Below are 13876 nucleotides of genomic sequence, written 5' to 3' on the forward strand. Positions count from 1 at the left end.
TTATACTGCTGAATCAGTCTCATTTGCTGGCTTCTTACAGTTGATTTGTGTGTTAATTGTTTTGTGTTCCTAACCTGCATTTTTTTAGAACAGCAGTTTCGGTTTTGAAAAAAAATAGTATTTGTGTTAATCTCTCAGGTATTTGAAAGCAGCAGGATGTCTTCATATGATAAGCATGGAATGCAATAATGTATTTTGGGCACGAGGTTCACAACAGATGTACCCTAGGCACACGTTTTTCTTCTGAATAGATGCAAATGTGGGTGGGTGATTGGATTCAGGATGACAGATCAAGGTCTTGAATGTGGGAAATAATTTGTGTCTTTTTAACCAGTAAGCAACAGGGCCTTGGCTTTTTTTTCTTTCTGGCCTGTCAGAAAGAAATCGAAAATCTAAAATCTGGCTTGCTGGGATTTTCTTTGCCTTAGACAATTTCACCACAGTTGTGCAAGTGATATGACTACAACCTGTGTTCCATATATGGATGCCCTGTTTGGAGACCTTAGGAAGTGCATATGCCTTAGGGATGAACGTCACTGAAAGGCTCATGACAAAAGTTTAGCCCAGTGCAATTAGCCCTTGTGCCTGGAGACTAACAAGGACCCAAGCCAATTTCATTCCAAAAGCATGATCATCAGACTTTTCCTAGAATATGGTTCTGAGCTTCTAACTCCCAGTCTGCAAGGGGGCCTTTAGATGTCAAATATGCTGTAGATTTATTGTCAACGTTTATGACCATGTTGTGCATTAAGGCAATTCCACATGACTTGTCATCTTGTCTTTTTAACGCTCCCATCCTACATAAGAAATTGTCTCACTCATGAGGAAGCAAACCACAACCAAAAAACAATGTTGGTATGTCACAACAATTATACCTGCCTTTTTATGTATGATGGTTTCATATCATTTATTTTTAAAAAAGATATTTTTAGGGATTTTTTTCATTGTAACATTATTGTACAGTTTTGCATGGCCTAGATGTAATCACTTTTTGGTTTTGTTTTAGAGTATAAAAGCTGACAAGTGTGCGTGTGGGGGAAAGATTTCTGCTTTTTGCCTCTTCTCACTCTTTTTCATTTTATGCCCTCAGTGTTGTAGAGGACATTGTAAGAGATTCTCTGCTCCAGAACAATGATGTAGATTCTATTGCACAGAAATATTTAAGGTGGATCAGTCAATAATGTAATAAATGACAGGCCACCAATATTTTATGTTGGTAACACTTATTAACCTACTTTAATGTACTGCAATAAAACAGGGAACTATTAGAAATACAGGTGGTTTGTCTTTTTTCTCCCCCACCAGATCAGTGTTATGAGGCAAATGGGCAGGGGGGAAATAGTGGGATAATTGTATAATTTCTGCCATGGAGAGCTTTGTTCCTTTCAGCAGAAGGTTGTGTTTTGGATTAGATGTGCTCTTTCATCACATCTAGTTGCCTCAAGGCCTGTGCCAGTCACATTCAGCCTGTGCTTATACAATACCCCTACTGGTGGGAAGGCTAATCTAGGTGATACAGAAAGAATTAACTGATTTTGAGGAAACTTCAGACGTTGAAGGTGATTGGGGACAGTACAGGTTGATTGCTGGATATGAAGGAAGAGTAGCAGAAATTTGACAGCAAAATAGGAAGCAAGTTGTAATAAGTACTTTCAAATGCACAAGGCATAATCTCCCTTGAACAGAAAACATCCGTTCATCAAGAACCTTCTGGCACATGCTTTGTCTGTTCAGAAATTTCATGGTTCTTATTAAGAATAGGGTAGCATATTCTTGAAAAGCAGTCATGATAGTAATTTATTGAGCCCATCACCTTCTTTGCTTATCCTGGGGATGAATTTCCTTGGGTATGTCTGCAAAGCATTGCAATTAAAACCATCCGGTAGCAGTATAAATGTAGCATTTGTGGCTAGATATTCAGGACACCCTGCAGATCACATTTTCTTTTACCTCACACAGGTGGTTAGCTGCCCGTTATTGGTATCTAGTATTAATCTCATTAGAACACTGTAGCCAGACTGGATGTAGATAATTTGCCTGGGCTTCTGTTTTTAGTAATTTTGCGGGGAGGGGAAAGAGAGTATCAGAACAGTACATAGGAACGAGAGGCTGCCCCATGCCAGAAACCTCACACAGCTCCCAAAGGTTCTATTTGTTGGAATTGTCAGGGGCAAATGGGAACTTGAGAGGGATTTTAGAAAGGAGAACAGCAGTGAAGAGGCTAGAGGTTCCTCTTCTCTTTCTCTCTCACATGCATACTCTACGGCTGCTAGTTTTAAAAAGTAAAACAAGCCCACCATAAATAATCACAGGGAAAATTGGTCTCAGTGGGTTCTATAGTGAAAGGCTTATGCTTGGAATTTACATATTGATTTATTTCTTACATTTATATACCACCTTTCCTCCAAGGAACTGAAAGTATATGTGGTTTTCCCCTCTCCATTTTATCCTCACAACCACCCTGTGAGGTAAGTTAGGCTGAGAGACGTGACTGGCCCAAGGTCACCCAGTGAGATTCATGGCTGAGTGGTGATTCGAACCCTGGTCTCCAAAGTCATTGTCCAACATTTTTTTAACATGTCACTATCACGCCACTCCTTGCATGTCATTTCTCAATGTAGATTTTGGAGGTTGAACTAAAAAAAATTGCAGATAGGTGTGACTGCAACTATCCAAAACAAGACCAGCTACTATCAGAGCTTAAACTATGCTACCTTTGTAAGACTTACCTGCAGTCAGAGCCTTCTAAAATACCTACATTTTAGATACTAAGAATCCCTACTAGCATTATGCTACCAAGCTTAAAATACATACTTGCAGTTACAGATAGCTCCTCCCCCCCACTCATAAATTGACACAATATAAATGTGAAGAAAATCTTGAAATTTGGACATAATCAGTTTGCACTAATGAAGCTAAATTTTTACTGACCAAGTATTTTGGAAGGGGAACAGAGGACTTCATCCTGTCTCCTATCTTTTCCCTCCCGAAGAATTGATAAAATGTTTGCTTTTCAAAAGGTTCCCTACCTGCAGCTATAGCAAATGGACTGAGAACCACTGGTGTACACTTTTCTAGAGTTTTTTTTTCCCATCCCATGAATTGCTTGAAAATTGCTGACAGGCTCGGTGGCCAATTTAAATGATTTTCCTGCCTCTTGTAGCAATTGTAATGTGCTGTACTAGATGCTGTATGAATATTTTTTAATTGTATTCTATGGAATTCAAATTTTAATACAATAAGTTACAATATAAGAACAAATGAAGCAGTAAAAATACAATTAAAATCAATATGCATATTTAATACGCTGTACCTGCTGTTCACAGCCACTACACCTGAATGAAGCTCACAGACCACGGTTTGGGAACCACTAGTGTACATCATATGCAGCTCATGGCTGTGCAAGTGGTTCTCTAACCAGGAAAGAATAAATACAGAAACCTGCTTTTGACGCACATATATAATGGCCATTTGATATAAATCACAACACAAAGGGTCATTTTCTTCAGTACAAGCACAACATAGGGAAGGTTTTTGAGTTGAAATCAATAGGCTTAACTGCCCATAGCTGTTTGATTGTGGTTATTCCTTTCAACTTACTTCTCTTGCACTCTCAGCCACAAAACACTTCCTCGTTAATGCCTCCCACAATAAGCTCTGTGAAGCTTTTTTGTGGTCTCTTAAATCCCTACACTTTTTAGGTAATTTTTTTTTCAGGCAAACTTCCTTCCAAAAAAAAAAAAAAGCTACTACACACTTGACAATGCCCATTATAGCACATACATAACCCACTGTTTTTTATTTGCCCTTGACATTAGCCCTTGACAGAATCCTAGTTCCTGAAAAAGCAATTCCCAGTTGGCAGATCCCTTGTTCAGGAAAATAAGTCATCCCCTACCTGTTACATTTAGTAGTTCAGAGTGTGGCTGCAACTATAAAACCCCTACTGGACATGGTTCTTGGAGCAGGTGTTTTTATTTCCTGGCCTGCTTTTGCGGTTGTTATGTATAAAAGTTATCATCAGGAACGTTTGTTTGTGTGTGCATTTTAGTGAGAGCTATTCCCTCCCCCCCCTTCCTAGGGAGAGGCTTATGTGGGCATCAAAGCTATGACTGTTGCTGCTATTGACACCGAGTGAGCAGGCTGTTTTCCAGTACAGGAATGAAATAATTCAGATGACCTTTTATGCGTAAACTGGATTTGATAGGTGTCTTTCATTAAAACTTGGGATAAGCAAAACTGTAGGTTTACATCTGTTCCTCATGAAGCAGTCAGGCTCCCAAATGGCAGTCAAAGTGTTTGGCTCAGTAACCCCTCTTGTCAGCTTCTTATACTCCTACTAGCGCTTTAACCATTTCTTCATATTTCATCTCTCTCCCCCCCCTCCAAATTATGTACTTTAAAATGTTTCTTTTGGAGAATCAAAGTGTTGAAAGAATGTTCTAAGTTTGTATTCCTAAGAAAACTTTGGCTGAGAAGTGTGCTGCCTGATCTGGCATGCATAGTAAGCATTTACATTTTGATCTAATTAACCACATTTTACCTGTGATTAAATCTGAAGACTTCATGCAATAATACAAACATCAATTATTCTTCCCATAAAGTCAATTTTCTACCAAGTGAACAGAGCACAGCTGTAAAGAACAGTCCAGAGGAAAAAATTGAGTTTGTTGTACCCCTCAGCCAGAGCGACACACATGGAAGGGGCCAGCATGGTACAAGGGTCTCTGTGTTTAGTTGCACAGCTCCTGCCACTGTTGCCATGCTGGGGCATAACGTCTGATACTGGGATTCTGATCCCCGCTTGGGAGACTTTCTGTGCAGTTTAGAACCCTGAATGATCAGGGTTCTAAAACGCATGGGGAGCCTCCACCTGTAGAGTAGGCTCCCACATCAGAAGCTATGCACCAACATGGGAACAATGGGAAAAGTTGTGCAGCTGTGGTGGGTGGAACTAAACAGACAAGGCCCCTTTCACCATGCCTTTTCAGGCAAGTAACACCTGAAGAGGGCTTGTATTTCAGATGAGAAATTGCAGACCGCTTTACACACTGAAACAGTAGCAGCAAGAACTAATTGAACAATAAGGCAAGTAAGCAGACTTCTACATTCTTGCTATCATCTAACTGAACCATCACATCAAAAGGTAAGTCGTTTCCTACATGCAGCAAGCCAAATGTGTGGCTGCTCATCATGCAACCAGGTCTGAGAAACTATATGAACCACTTGCATGAGCAATCTGCTAGTTTAGTTTTTAACAATTCAACTCTTCTCTTGTAATGGATTACATTTGAATTTTTAATATCCACCCAAAACATAGGACAGTAGGTAATCAAGCAAATTATTTACTAAATGTTAAGTCCACTGACTTGATTTCACCCATTGTCTCATATTAGAATTCAAATTAGTAGGACCAAATGGTGCCAGGCATTCTCTAACCAAGTTGTTATGAGCTGAGGTTTATAAAATCTAACGAGGGTAAAGAGAGTAGATGAGGAAATATTTTGCCTTACTCCTAAAACTAAAAGTCAGGGTCAAACACTGCAACTGATTCAATGTACTACTTCTCATAATGCATAATTAACTTATGTAACTTGCCTCTCCCAAGGTGTCATGATGTCCTATGGCTTAAAAAAAAAGATTAGGCAAAGTCAAGGAGGCTAAGCCATAATTGCTGAATTGAATCTCTTATGTTCAGAGGCATTACATCCCCAAATGCCATGTGCTAAGGTCAAACCAACAGAGGACTCGTCTTCCTGTTCTGTTTGTGGGCTTCCTAGGGGCAGTTGGCTGGCCATTGAGAAACATTTTGTCTGATCATTCAGTTCTCCTTATGGCACAATAGCATGACATTCTAGTCATATGCCAGTCCACTATACTCTGCTATAATTTGTCTCTAGTCTCTACTCTTTTGCCATGGGTGGAGATGGAAGAGCCATCCTATTGAGATAAATGGCCCTAGACTATTTTTCCAGCATAGAAAGACTGGCAATAGGCAAAAGAAAAGAGAAACGGGGGGATGGCAGAGGACAAAATAGCACCTGTACAATGGAAATGAGTCACACTATTTTTTTCTACTATCCCTTCGTAGGATTTGCATTTTCTATAGTAACATGTTGGTGTTAACGTCAACTTACATATACACAGTTCAGAAATAGTTATAACCAGCTTAGCGGGAACATGCGTTACCGTCAGTAGCCCAAATCCAAACCATAGGTGCACTTAAACCTGCTCGAATTCAGCTCTGGTAACTGTTGGATAAATGCCCAGCCAGATATTACTCCCCTGCATTAAAGGGCAAAAACTGGAGTCTACTGTTAGAACATTGTGGTTATGAAACAGAAACAAAGTACTTGGAGACATAAAAAAAGTATAACGCACCTGCTTCTACCCGGTCAGTGAACCACAGCTAAGCCACTGTCTGCACAAGCACTTCTTTATTGGAAATCAGTTGGAAGTTGTACAGCTACAACTGTTGTACAAAAAAAACCAAAATACATTTGCCAGCCTGCCTCTGATTGCTTAAATTTGTGTGTCCAGCTACTTAAATGTATATTATGCTTTTCAAAGAAATACTGAAACACATTGGTACTTCTGTAAAATGCCCAGAGTATTTATCTCCTCCCTTCCATCAAAGGTTGCTTTACAAAGATGCAGGTATGAAGATGGAGAAAGTTCTAGGCTTCTATAAATGCCACAGTTAATACTTTGGCTTCTCTAATTCTCCATTTAATAAGAGAACCTCATTAACTACATTGCGTATACACTCAGCTCAGAGAATCAGAGACAAGCAACCCAATTTCAAAGGGGGATGTTCTACATACACTGCACCACTTACTAGATTCTTGAAAATCTTCACTTTCCTTGAAACCTTAAGAGACTGAAGGCATAAAATAGATTATGTACAAATCTTACACTGCTTCATCAGGAGATCCTGACCATTATAGATTCCCACTAAACATCATACAAAAATAGGATTCTCTTGTGAGCTGTGTTGGCAATCTACACTTCAGAGTATGAAACCATTTGTATTCTATCCTAGAAGAAGAAATTAAAGGATCTCTGAAAAAGAAAAAACACACAAACATTTGGAGAATTACAATATGATTTCAGTGCCAACTTGTTTGGCTCTCTTTCCGGCATGCCTTGCGTGTTTTTCTTTTGAAAACAAAACAAAATGAGTACAAAGCTATCGGTATTAAAATACAAAAAAGAGAGCCAATACCTAGGACTGTAAGAAACACAGCTGCCTAGCCTTCCCTCACAATCCCTACTCTAGACAACAAGCACTACACAGAGAATCTGGTGAAAGTGTAACGTGGAGGAGCCATGTCCAACAAAAGAACAAAATTGTTCTTAATACCAGGTATTCTGCTTGCAGGAAGCTGGTTGCTGCTGTTCTGGGTGTAGGAGAGAGAAAAAACTATACTGTGGTTTTCTCGAACCTGGAAGATTGGCCATAAGCACAAGATGGTGTCCAACAGTTCCCCTGTGCTCCTATTCATTCTTGGCTTTTCCACTCCAGTATTTACTGTAGGCTTCCTGAAACATGTTCTTGCATGGAATTTTGGCCTTCAGTTTGGAGCATATGAGGAAGGAGCCTCCCATTTTCCGATGAAGAGAGTAGGTCTCCTCTGGTGGTGGGACTAGCCTGTGCTTCAACATGACTGGAATTAAGCCATGAATCTTCTCAGTGGTATTTTGGGAGCCGAAGTCAAAAGGTTCACTGGCTGCAAAAGCTTCTCCAAGGATGAGGACAGCATCCAAATGGGCATCTTCCATAGCCTGATTTAATGGAAAATGAAAAATTTACTATGTGAATTTATGGATCATGAACCAGACAAAGAACGACTGCATGAATAACAGCAACAGCCAGTCTCTAGCTCTGGAATAAGCATTCCAGCCTAAACAAGACTGGATATGCAGGGCAGGAAAGAGGGCTCAGCCCACGGAGCACTGTAATTGCAGGAGGTGTGGTTTGGGGTGATAAATGCTTTATTTGCATGCTGTAACGCAGAGGCAGGCAGACTTCAGGTGGGGGGGGAGGTCACAAAATGGTGGTTCAAAGTCAATGGCCTTTGCTCTTACGAGTACATAGAGAAGGCATGAATAGCAGGCACGGTTAAGACACCAGAGTTCCAATCTAATCCTGTGCATGCTTACTCAGAAGAAAGCCTCACTGATTATACATAGCAAATAAAAACTAAGCAAAATGCATCTACAGCGAAGGAGACACACATGCTCAAGGAGGACTCCCTGCACAATCTGACGTGAGGGCACATACTTCCCTTAATATCAAGGGCAGCCAGGAGAAAGTTTCTTCAAGCTGCAGGCTCAAAATAAACTCTCACTTCAATTGCTAATTAAAATGGGACTCTCTGAAAAAGTATTTCTCCCAGTGGAGAAAAATGAAGGACTGCAGACCAAGCACCCAGCTCAAGCTTCCATCATGCCACAGTTCTGCTGTTTACAGTGCATCTGATAAGAAATTGTCAAGCTAAAGCCAAAGAAAATGATTGCTGATATTTCTGATAGTTAACTACTTCTTGCCAGCATATAAAAAGATGAAAAACCTTGGAGTTACTCTCCTCAAAACCAAAAGACATTTCCACCACTCTGACATTCAAATTAGAATACATCCAGCTCTGCCATCCTCCTGTGTCACAATGACAGCTACAACTCCCCCCCGCCTTAATCTCTGCGGTCCAACAGCGAGTAAACCCTGAAAAGCCAACACTCATGAGCCTACTTAGGGAACCTCTGAAGCTGCCTTGCACTGACTCAGACCATTGGTCCATCTAGCTCAGTATTACCTACTCTGACCAGCAGCGGCTCTCCAGAGTTTCAGACAATGGGCATTCCCAACCCTAGCTGGAGATTGAACCTGGGACTTAAAGCACCCAGGAAACACGTTTCATAGTCTCCTTGCCCACCATGGGCCAAGAACCCACATCCTACTGCAAACAAGCTTCCAAAACTCCAAAGTCCCAACAGCTACTGACAGGGAACTTAAGACAGTTGTCATTACAGGCTCGGGCTTGCTGCCCTGATCAGCATCAGAGCTGCTGGCAAGTCCTGTTGCTACTTGTGCCAGTGCTTGCCTTTTTCAAATTTTGCATCCTTCACAAATACACCCAGGCTTTCCCCTGACTGAGCCCCCAAGAAGACAGGAACTTCCCTGAGATCACAACGAGGCCAGGCATGGACCAAAATGCATTGTAAAAGACAGGGGGATCCAGAGTAATAAATGGTTGCAGGTTCATCATAACGCAGCCAGTGCTAGACTTGAATCAATGTTCTGTCAAAGTTACCATTTGCCCTGCTGTTGACTGTTAGTTGGAATACTAATTTGTGTCCTAGAACTCACACTGAGGGATGACTACACTGGTACTAAGAATGAATGGATATCTTGCATGACATAAAAGCTGGATTTGAAAGGGGGAAGAGAGATACAGCTTAAGAGTTGAAGGTTACATTGGCCCCCGTTTTCCATGGTGGTTTTGCAGAGACATTGAGTTGCTCCACATATATTCTCCTTTTGAAGCTAAGACATTATATTCTCTTTAGCTGAGGTTTTTAAAAGAGACTGGTGTCCCCCCAGCAGCCAAGCAAAGAGTGAACTGTTTGGTTCTCTGCTATGTACCTTGATTTCATAGCCAGTTAGGAATTTCATTTCTATTGATTTCTTCAGCACTCTCTCTCTGTCCAAGTCGGCAGCTGCTTTAATTAGCTGTATCAGAAGAAAACAAAAAACCGCAATTCAAAAGCCAGAAGGTATGGGTGGGAGACACTCTTATTAAGCATCTTCAACAGCAAGGAAAGCCCTTTACCCAGAAACAAGGCCAGTCTCAAGGAAGGCTAAGGGGTTTCGCCCCATAAAAAAATTCTGCCAAGCCTTTAAGTTGGAGGAGTTTTCAAAGATTAAGAGCTTCAGCTGTTTTCACTCAAGACCAGAAATATGATGCCTAGATGTAAGGAATGGATACACTAATTTATCACATTGCCAATTACAATAGACCACAATCCATCATAGTGGACTTAAGGGTGCTCAACTCTTCACTGGACTGGGGCCTAGAACTTTAGAATCCCCTTTCAAGAATCCTAATATTTGCCCTCAGTAGACACTGTCAGAAAGAAAAAGAATAGTGTTCCCGGCAATAAAATGTTTTTACAGTACTAGGAAAATAGGGTATTTTTCACTACAGATGCCCCACTACAGAAGATCCAGAGCAACTACTGCCTGTTACACTGGGAAAGGACATTTTTCCTGTGATAATTTGCTAACATTCAATTTTGAGTCAAGTTTCTGTTCACAGGAACAGTAAAATATGCACCCAGATCATTTAAATTAAAACAAATAGCCACACATCTAGGTGTTACTAAGGTTTCAAAACTGTTTTTTCCGCACATCAACCCTCTTTGCAAGTTTTTAAAAATCCACATTAGGAACAAATAAATTGTGAAAGGTGTCCAAGTTCTTCTCCTTCAGGATACACTAAACAGGAATAATAAAGTTGGGTTACATGAAATAAGGCACTGGTGGATCACAACCCACTTGGTCATGTCCTAGTGCCCACTAAAATGTGTAACAAGAGGTCAAACTAAATCTCCTCCAAGGCCCCTCTAGGTTTGGGTCCAGCTGCATACAAAGCAAGCATGCTTCTCAAGCCCACAAAACAGAAACCGCAGTAGACGGTTGAGAGCCCTCACCTCTATGTAGACATCTGTGAATTCCTCATCAAAACCCCGGGTTGCTCCAAAGTCCAGAAGTGCCACCTGGGTGAGGAGACAGACAGACATTTCTGTACCACAACAGCAATTATTATACTGATGCCATACTGTGTGCAAAGACTGGAAGGTTTGTCAAAACAGTTTTAAGTATTACACTGAGCTGGAGTTCTTCAAGCCATTTTTTCTTTGTCCACTTCTTATTAGGAATGGCTGAAAATCCAAAACAATAACATTTACCATTTATTTATTTTAAAATATTTCTATCCTGCCCTTCTACCCTATAGTAGCGCACTCAGGGCAGCTGACAATAACATCATACACAGGGAATAACACAAAAAACATTAAAATAGATAAAAATACATAAAATACAGTACACTTCAAAGGGAGCGATATTAAAATGGGGCTAAACTTGCTTATATTAAAAAAACCCAAAAAACAGTATGACTGGCAAGCCTCATTCTGTTGAAGAATTTCAGCTCTTTGTTCCTAGTACTGAACACAGCTGAAGAGCACAGACATGGCCACTTAGCAAAAAGGGTCATATTGTACAAAATGGGAACTGACCAAGTAACCCTGTAAAAAGTAGCCCAAGTAACCCTTCATTGAGCAAGATAATTTTAACACAGCACATAGACAAGACGGCAATGCACAGCCGTAAAGAGTTTAGGCAGTTTATGCAAGAGCGCACACTCAGTCCATAGAAGGCAACGGCAAGATCCACCGAGTCTGGCGAGTGCCCCATGCAGGGCCTAGATTATGCCCCAGAATCGTCTGCAATATACAGGGATTCCCTTAGCAGCACAAGATGATGTAGAAAGGGTTTGCTGCATGCAGGAAGTTTAAAACCACTGCTCCAACACCATTAAAGAAGTTAAATCTCTCTAGAGGTAGGGTGGGGATCCTGTGGCTCTGCCTAATTTCATTGAGCCCTGTCATCTGGTTCTCTGGACACTGCGGGCCCACTTTTGCCCTCTAGATTGTCTCTCTTTTGCACCACAGGAGCAGAGATGGGATAGCACAGACAGTTATGCAATCCTGCAATGCTGTATCTCCACCCACCATCAGCTGTGGTCCCCAGCTGGCTATTCTGATGGGTCACCAGCATTCATAAGAAGAAAAACGTTCCCCATCCCTGCTCTTAGGTCTGGCAGGTGATAATTTTTTTTTTTACATTTTCCTTTAAGGACATTATCAGTGGAATTCTTGTTGATTGTTAATGGAATCTTCCTATCCCTCCCATTATGCACTTGCTGTATTGTTTCTATGAAATACATTCTAGTTTCCACATAAAACCTCTGAACGCCAGGTTCCAAGTGTTATCGTCAAGCTCACTTGCCCTGTTGGCAAGCTATTCTAACCACCTTGACCTTTTGCCTAAAGGAGTACATTAGTTAAGAATCCATAGGCTACATCCCCATTGCTGAAGAGAAAGTAAGTGCTGTATAAGCAGCTGGTGCCAACGCCAGATTCTAGAGCCGTTTACCTTATGCAATTCTGGATCATAGAAGAAGTTAGACCAGTTTGGATCAGTCTGCATGTATCTGAACTCAAACAGCTCTCGCAGGCACAAAACAAGTATGTTGTGGCAGATCTGCAAAAATTGCAACAAATGAACGAAAATGGACGAGAATCCAAAAATAAGCCATCAGTGAGCAACAGATACCACTTGCCCCAGACTCATTAGTTGTACATAAGCAGAATATATTGAAACCATAAATCATGGCCATTCAGGGATGCTAACAAAGACTCCTGAGATTAGATGTGGCTGTAGATTACACATCTCCCTTGGGAGGGAGGTGGGAGGACAAAGAGGGAAGCTGGAGTCCCTGCTTTGGACATTACACAACTACAAAGCTTGAAAAGAAAAAGTGCGGTCCCTTCCGTGTAACATCTGAAGCCATCCTAACATATAGTCCGAGGAGCAAGCTCTTGCTCGCCCAACTATAAGAATAGCAACAGTCACCTAATTACCCTTTAGCTTCCTCTAACACATTTGCAACCAACCACAGAAAGGCTGAGGTTAATGGAGCCGGCATTGTAACTACATTCGTAGCCCAGAGTCAGAGTGCTGTTTATAAGAGAGTAGGTCAGAGGAAGAGGAGAGCATCAGTTGAGCCAATTTTTGTAAAGATTTAGTTCAGCAACCAACGGATTAGGACCTCATCATGTGTCTTTAAATGTCCACTTCAGATGCGAATGCTAAGTGTGAATGTGACAATATGCATCTGAAAATACATCATACAGGCTCACTTGTTGGAGCTGGGGCTGGCTTTTGCTGACATAAGAGCAGCCCTGCTGGATCAGGTTAATGGCCCATCTAGTCCAGCATCCTATTCTCAGTGTCCAACCAGGTGCCATGGGAAACCTGCAAGCAGCACATGGGTTCAACAGTACTCTCCCCACTCATGCTCTCCAGCAACTGGCAATCAGAAGCATACCACCTCAGATACTGGAGGGAGTGCACAGCCATCGTGTCTACTAACTGTTGATATCCTTGTGCCCCATACGTTTGTCTAATCCCCTTTTAAAAGCCACCCAAGTTGGTGACAATTACTACATCTTGTAGCAGTAAATTCCAACATTGTTATGAAAGCCTCTAAGCAATTACTTGTAACTCTGTTTTTTGTTTTTTAATGTTCATTTTTATGTAGGGTCCTCTGCTTAATAAAAATGATTTAAAACAACTATGCACTGTGTGAAGTTGTACTCTCTTTTGTCTGTCCTGAATCTTCCAACATTCCATGTCATTGGATAACCCTGAATTCTAGTATTAAGAGAGAGGGCAACGCACATCACCCTATATCCCCTTTCTCCACGCCATGTATAACCCTATACACTTCTATCCTGTTTCCCCTGACTCACCTATTTTCTAATCGAAACTGTCTGCTGAGCATACACTCTGAGGCAAACTGACAAGTGCTTCTGCACACCAGGTGAAATAGCCCAGGATGCTTAGTTTACTCAAGGCGTAGAAGCAGCTTGGATCAAGAACCTCGCATGAGTCAAGTTTCTATCTTTGGAAGTATGCATCTGTTGCCATCGGTGCATCTTTCGCAAGAAAGCTGTGTGTATGTGTTATGTGCCTTCAAGTTGATTACGACTTAGGGAGACCCTATGAATCAGTGATCTCCAAGAGCATCTGTGG

General features: G+C 41.2%; 1 protein-coding gene across 5 annotated transcripts in view; it reads right to left on the reverse strand.

The window, feature by feature from the left end:
* Window positions 1–6418: 6418 nt before the first annotated feature.
* The window catches only part of COQ8A (coenzyme Q8A), a 92171-nt gene continuing 84713 nt past the window's right edge, over window positions 6419–13876 (reverse strand). For all 5 annotated transcript variants that reach the window (XM_061625011.1, XM_061625009.1, XM_061625013.1 and 2 more), the window contains 4 exons: window positions 12215–12322; window positions 10711–10776; window positions 9644–9730; window positions 6419–7785 (listed from right to left, as the gene is read on the reverse strand). In XM_061625011.1, the coding sequence (XP_061480995.1) occupies window positions 7498–7785; window positions 9644–9730; window positions 10711–10776; window positions 12215–12322 (549 nt within the window). In that variant the 3' untranslated portion in view covers window positions 6419–7497. The remainder of the gene's footprint in view (window positions 7786–9643; window positions 9731–10710; window positions 10777–12214; window positions 12323–13876) is intronic.

This window comes from Rhineura floridana, chromosome 4 (assembly GCF_030035675.1).
Source record: "Rhineura floridana isolate rRhiFlo1 chromosome 4, rRhiFlo1.hap2, whole genome shotgun sequence".
Taxonomy (NCBI): domain Eukaryota; kingdom Metazoa; phylum Chordata; class Lepidosauria; order Squamata; family Rhineuridae; genus Rhineura; species Rhineura floridana.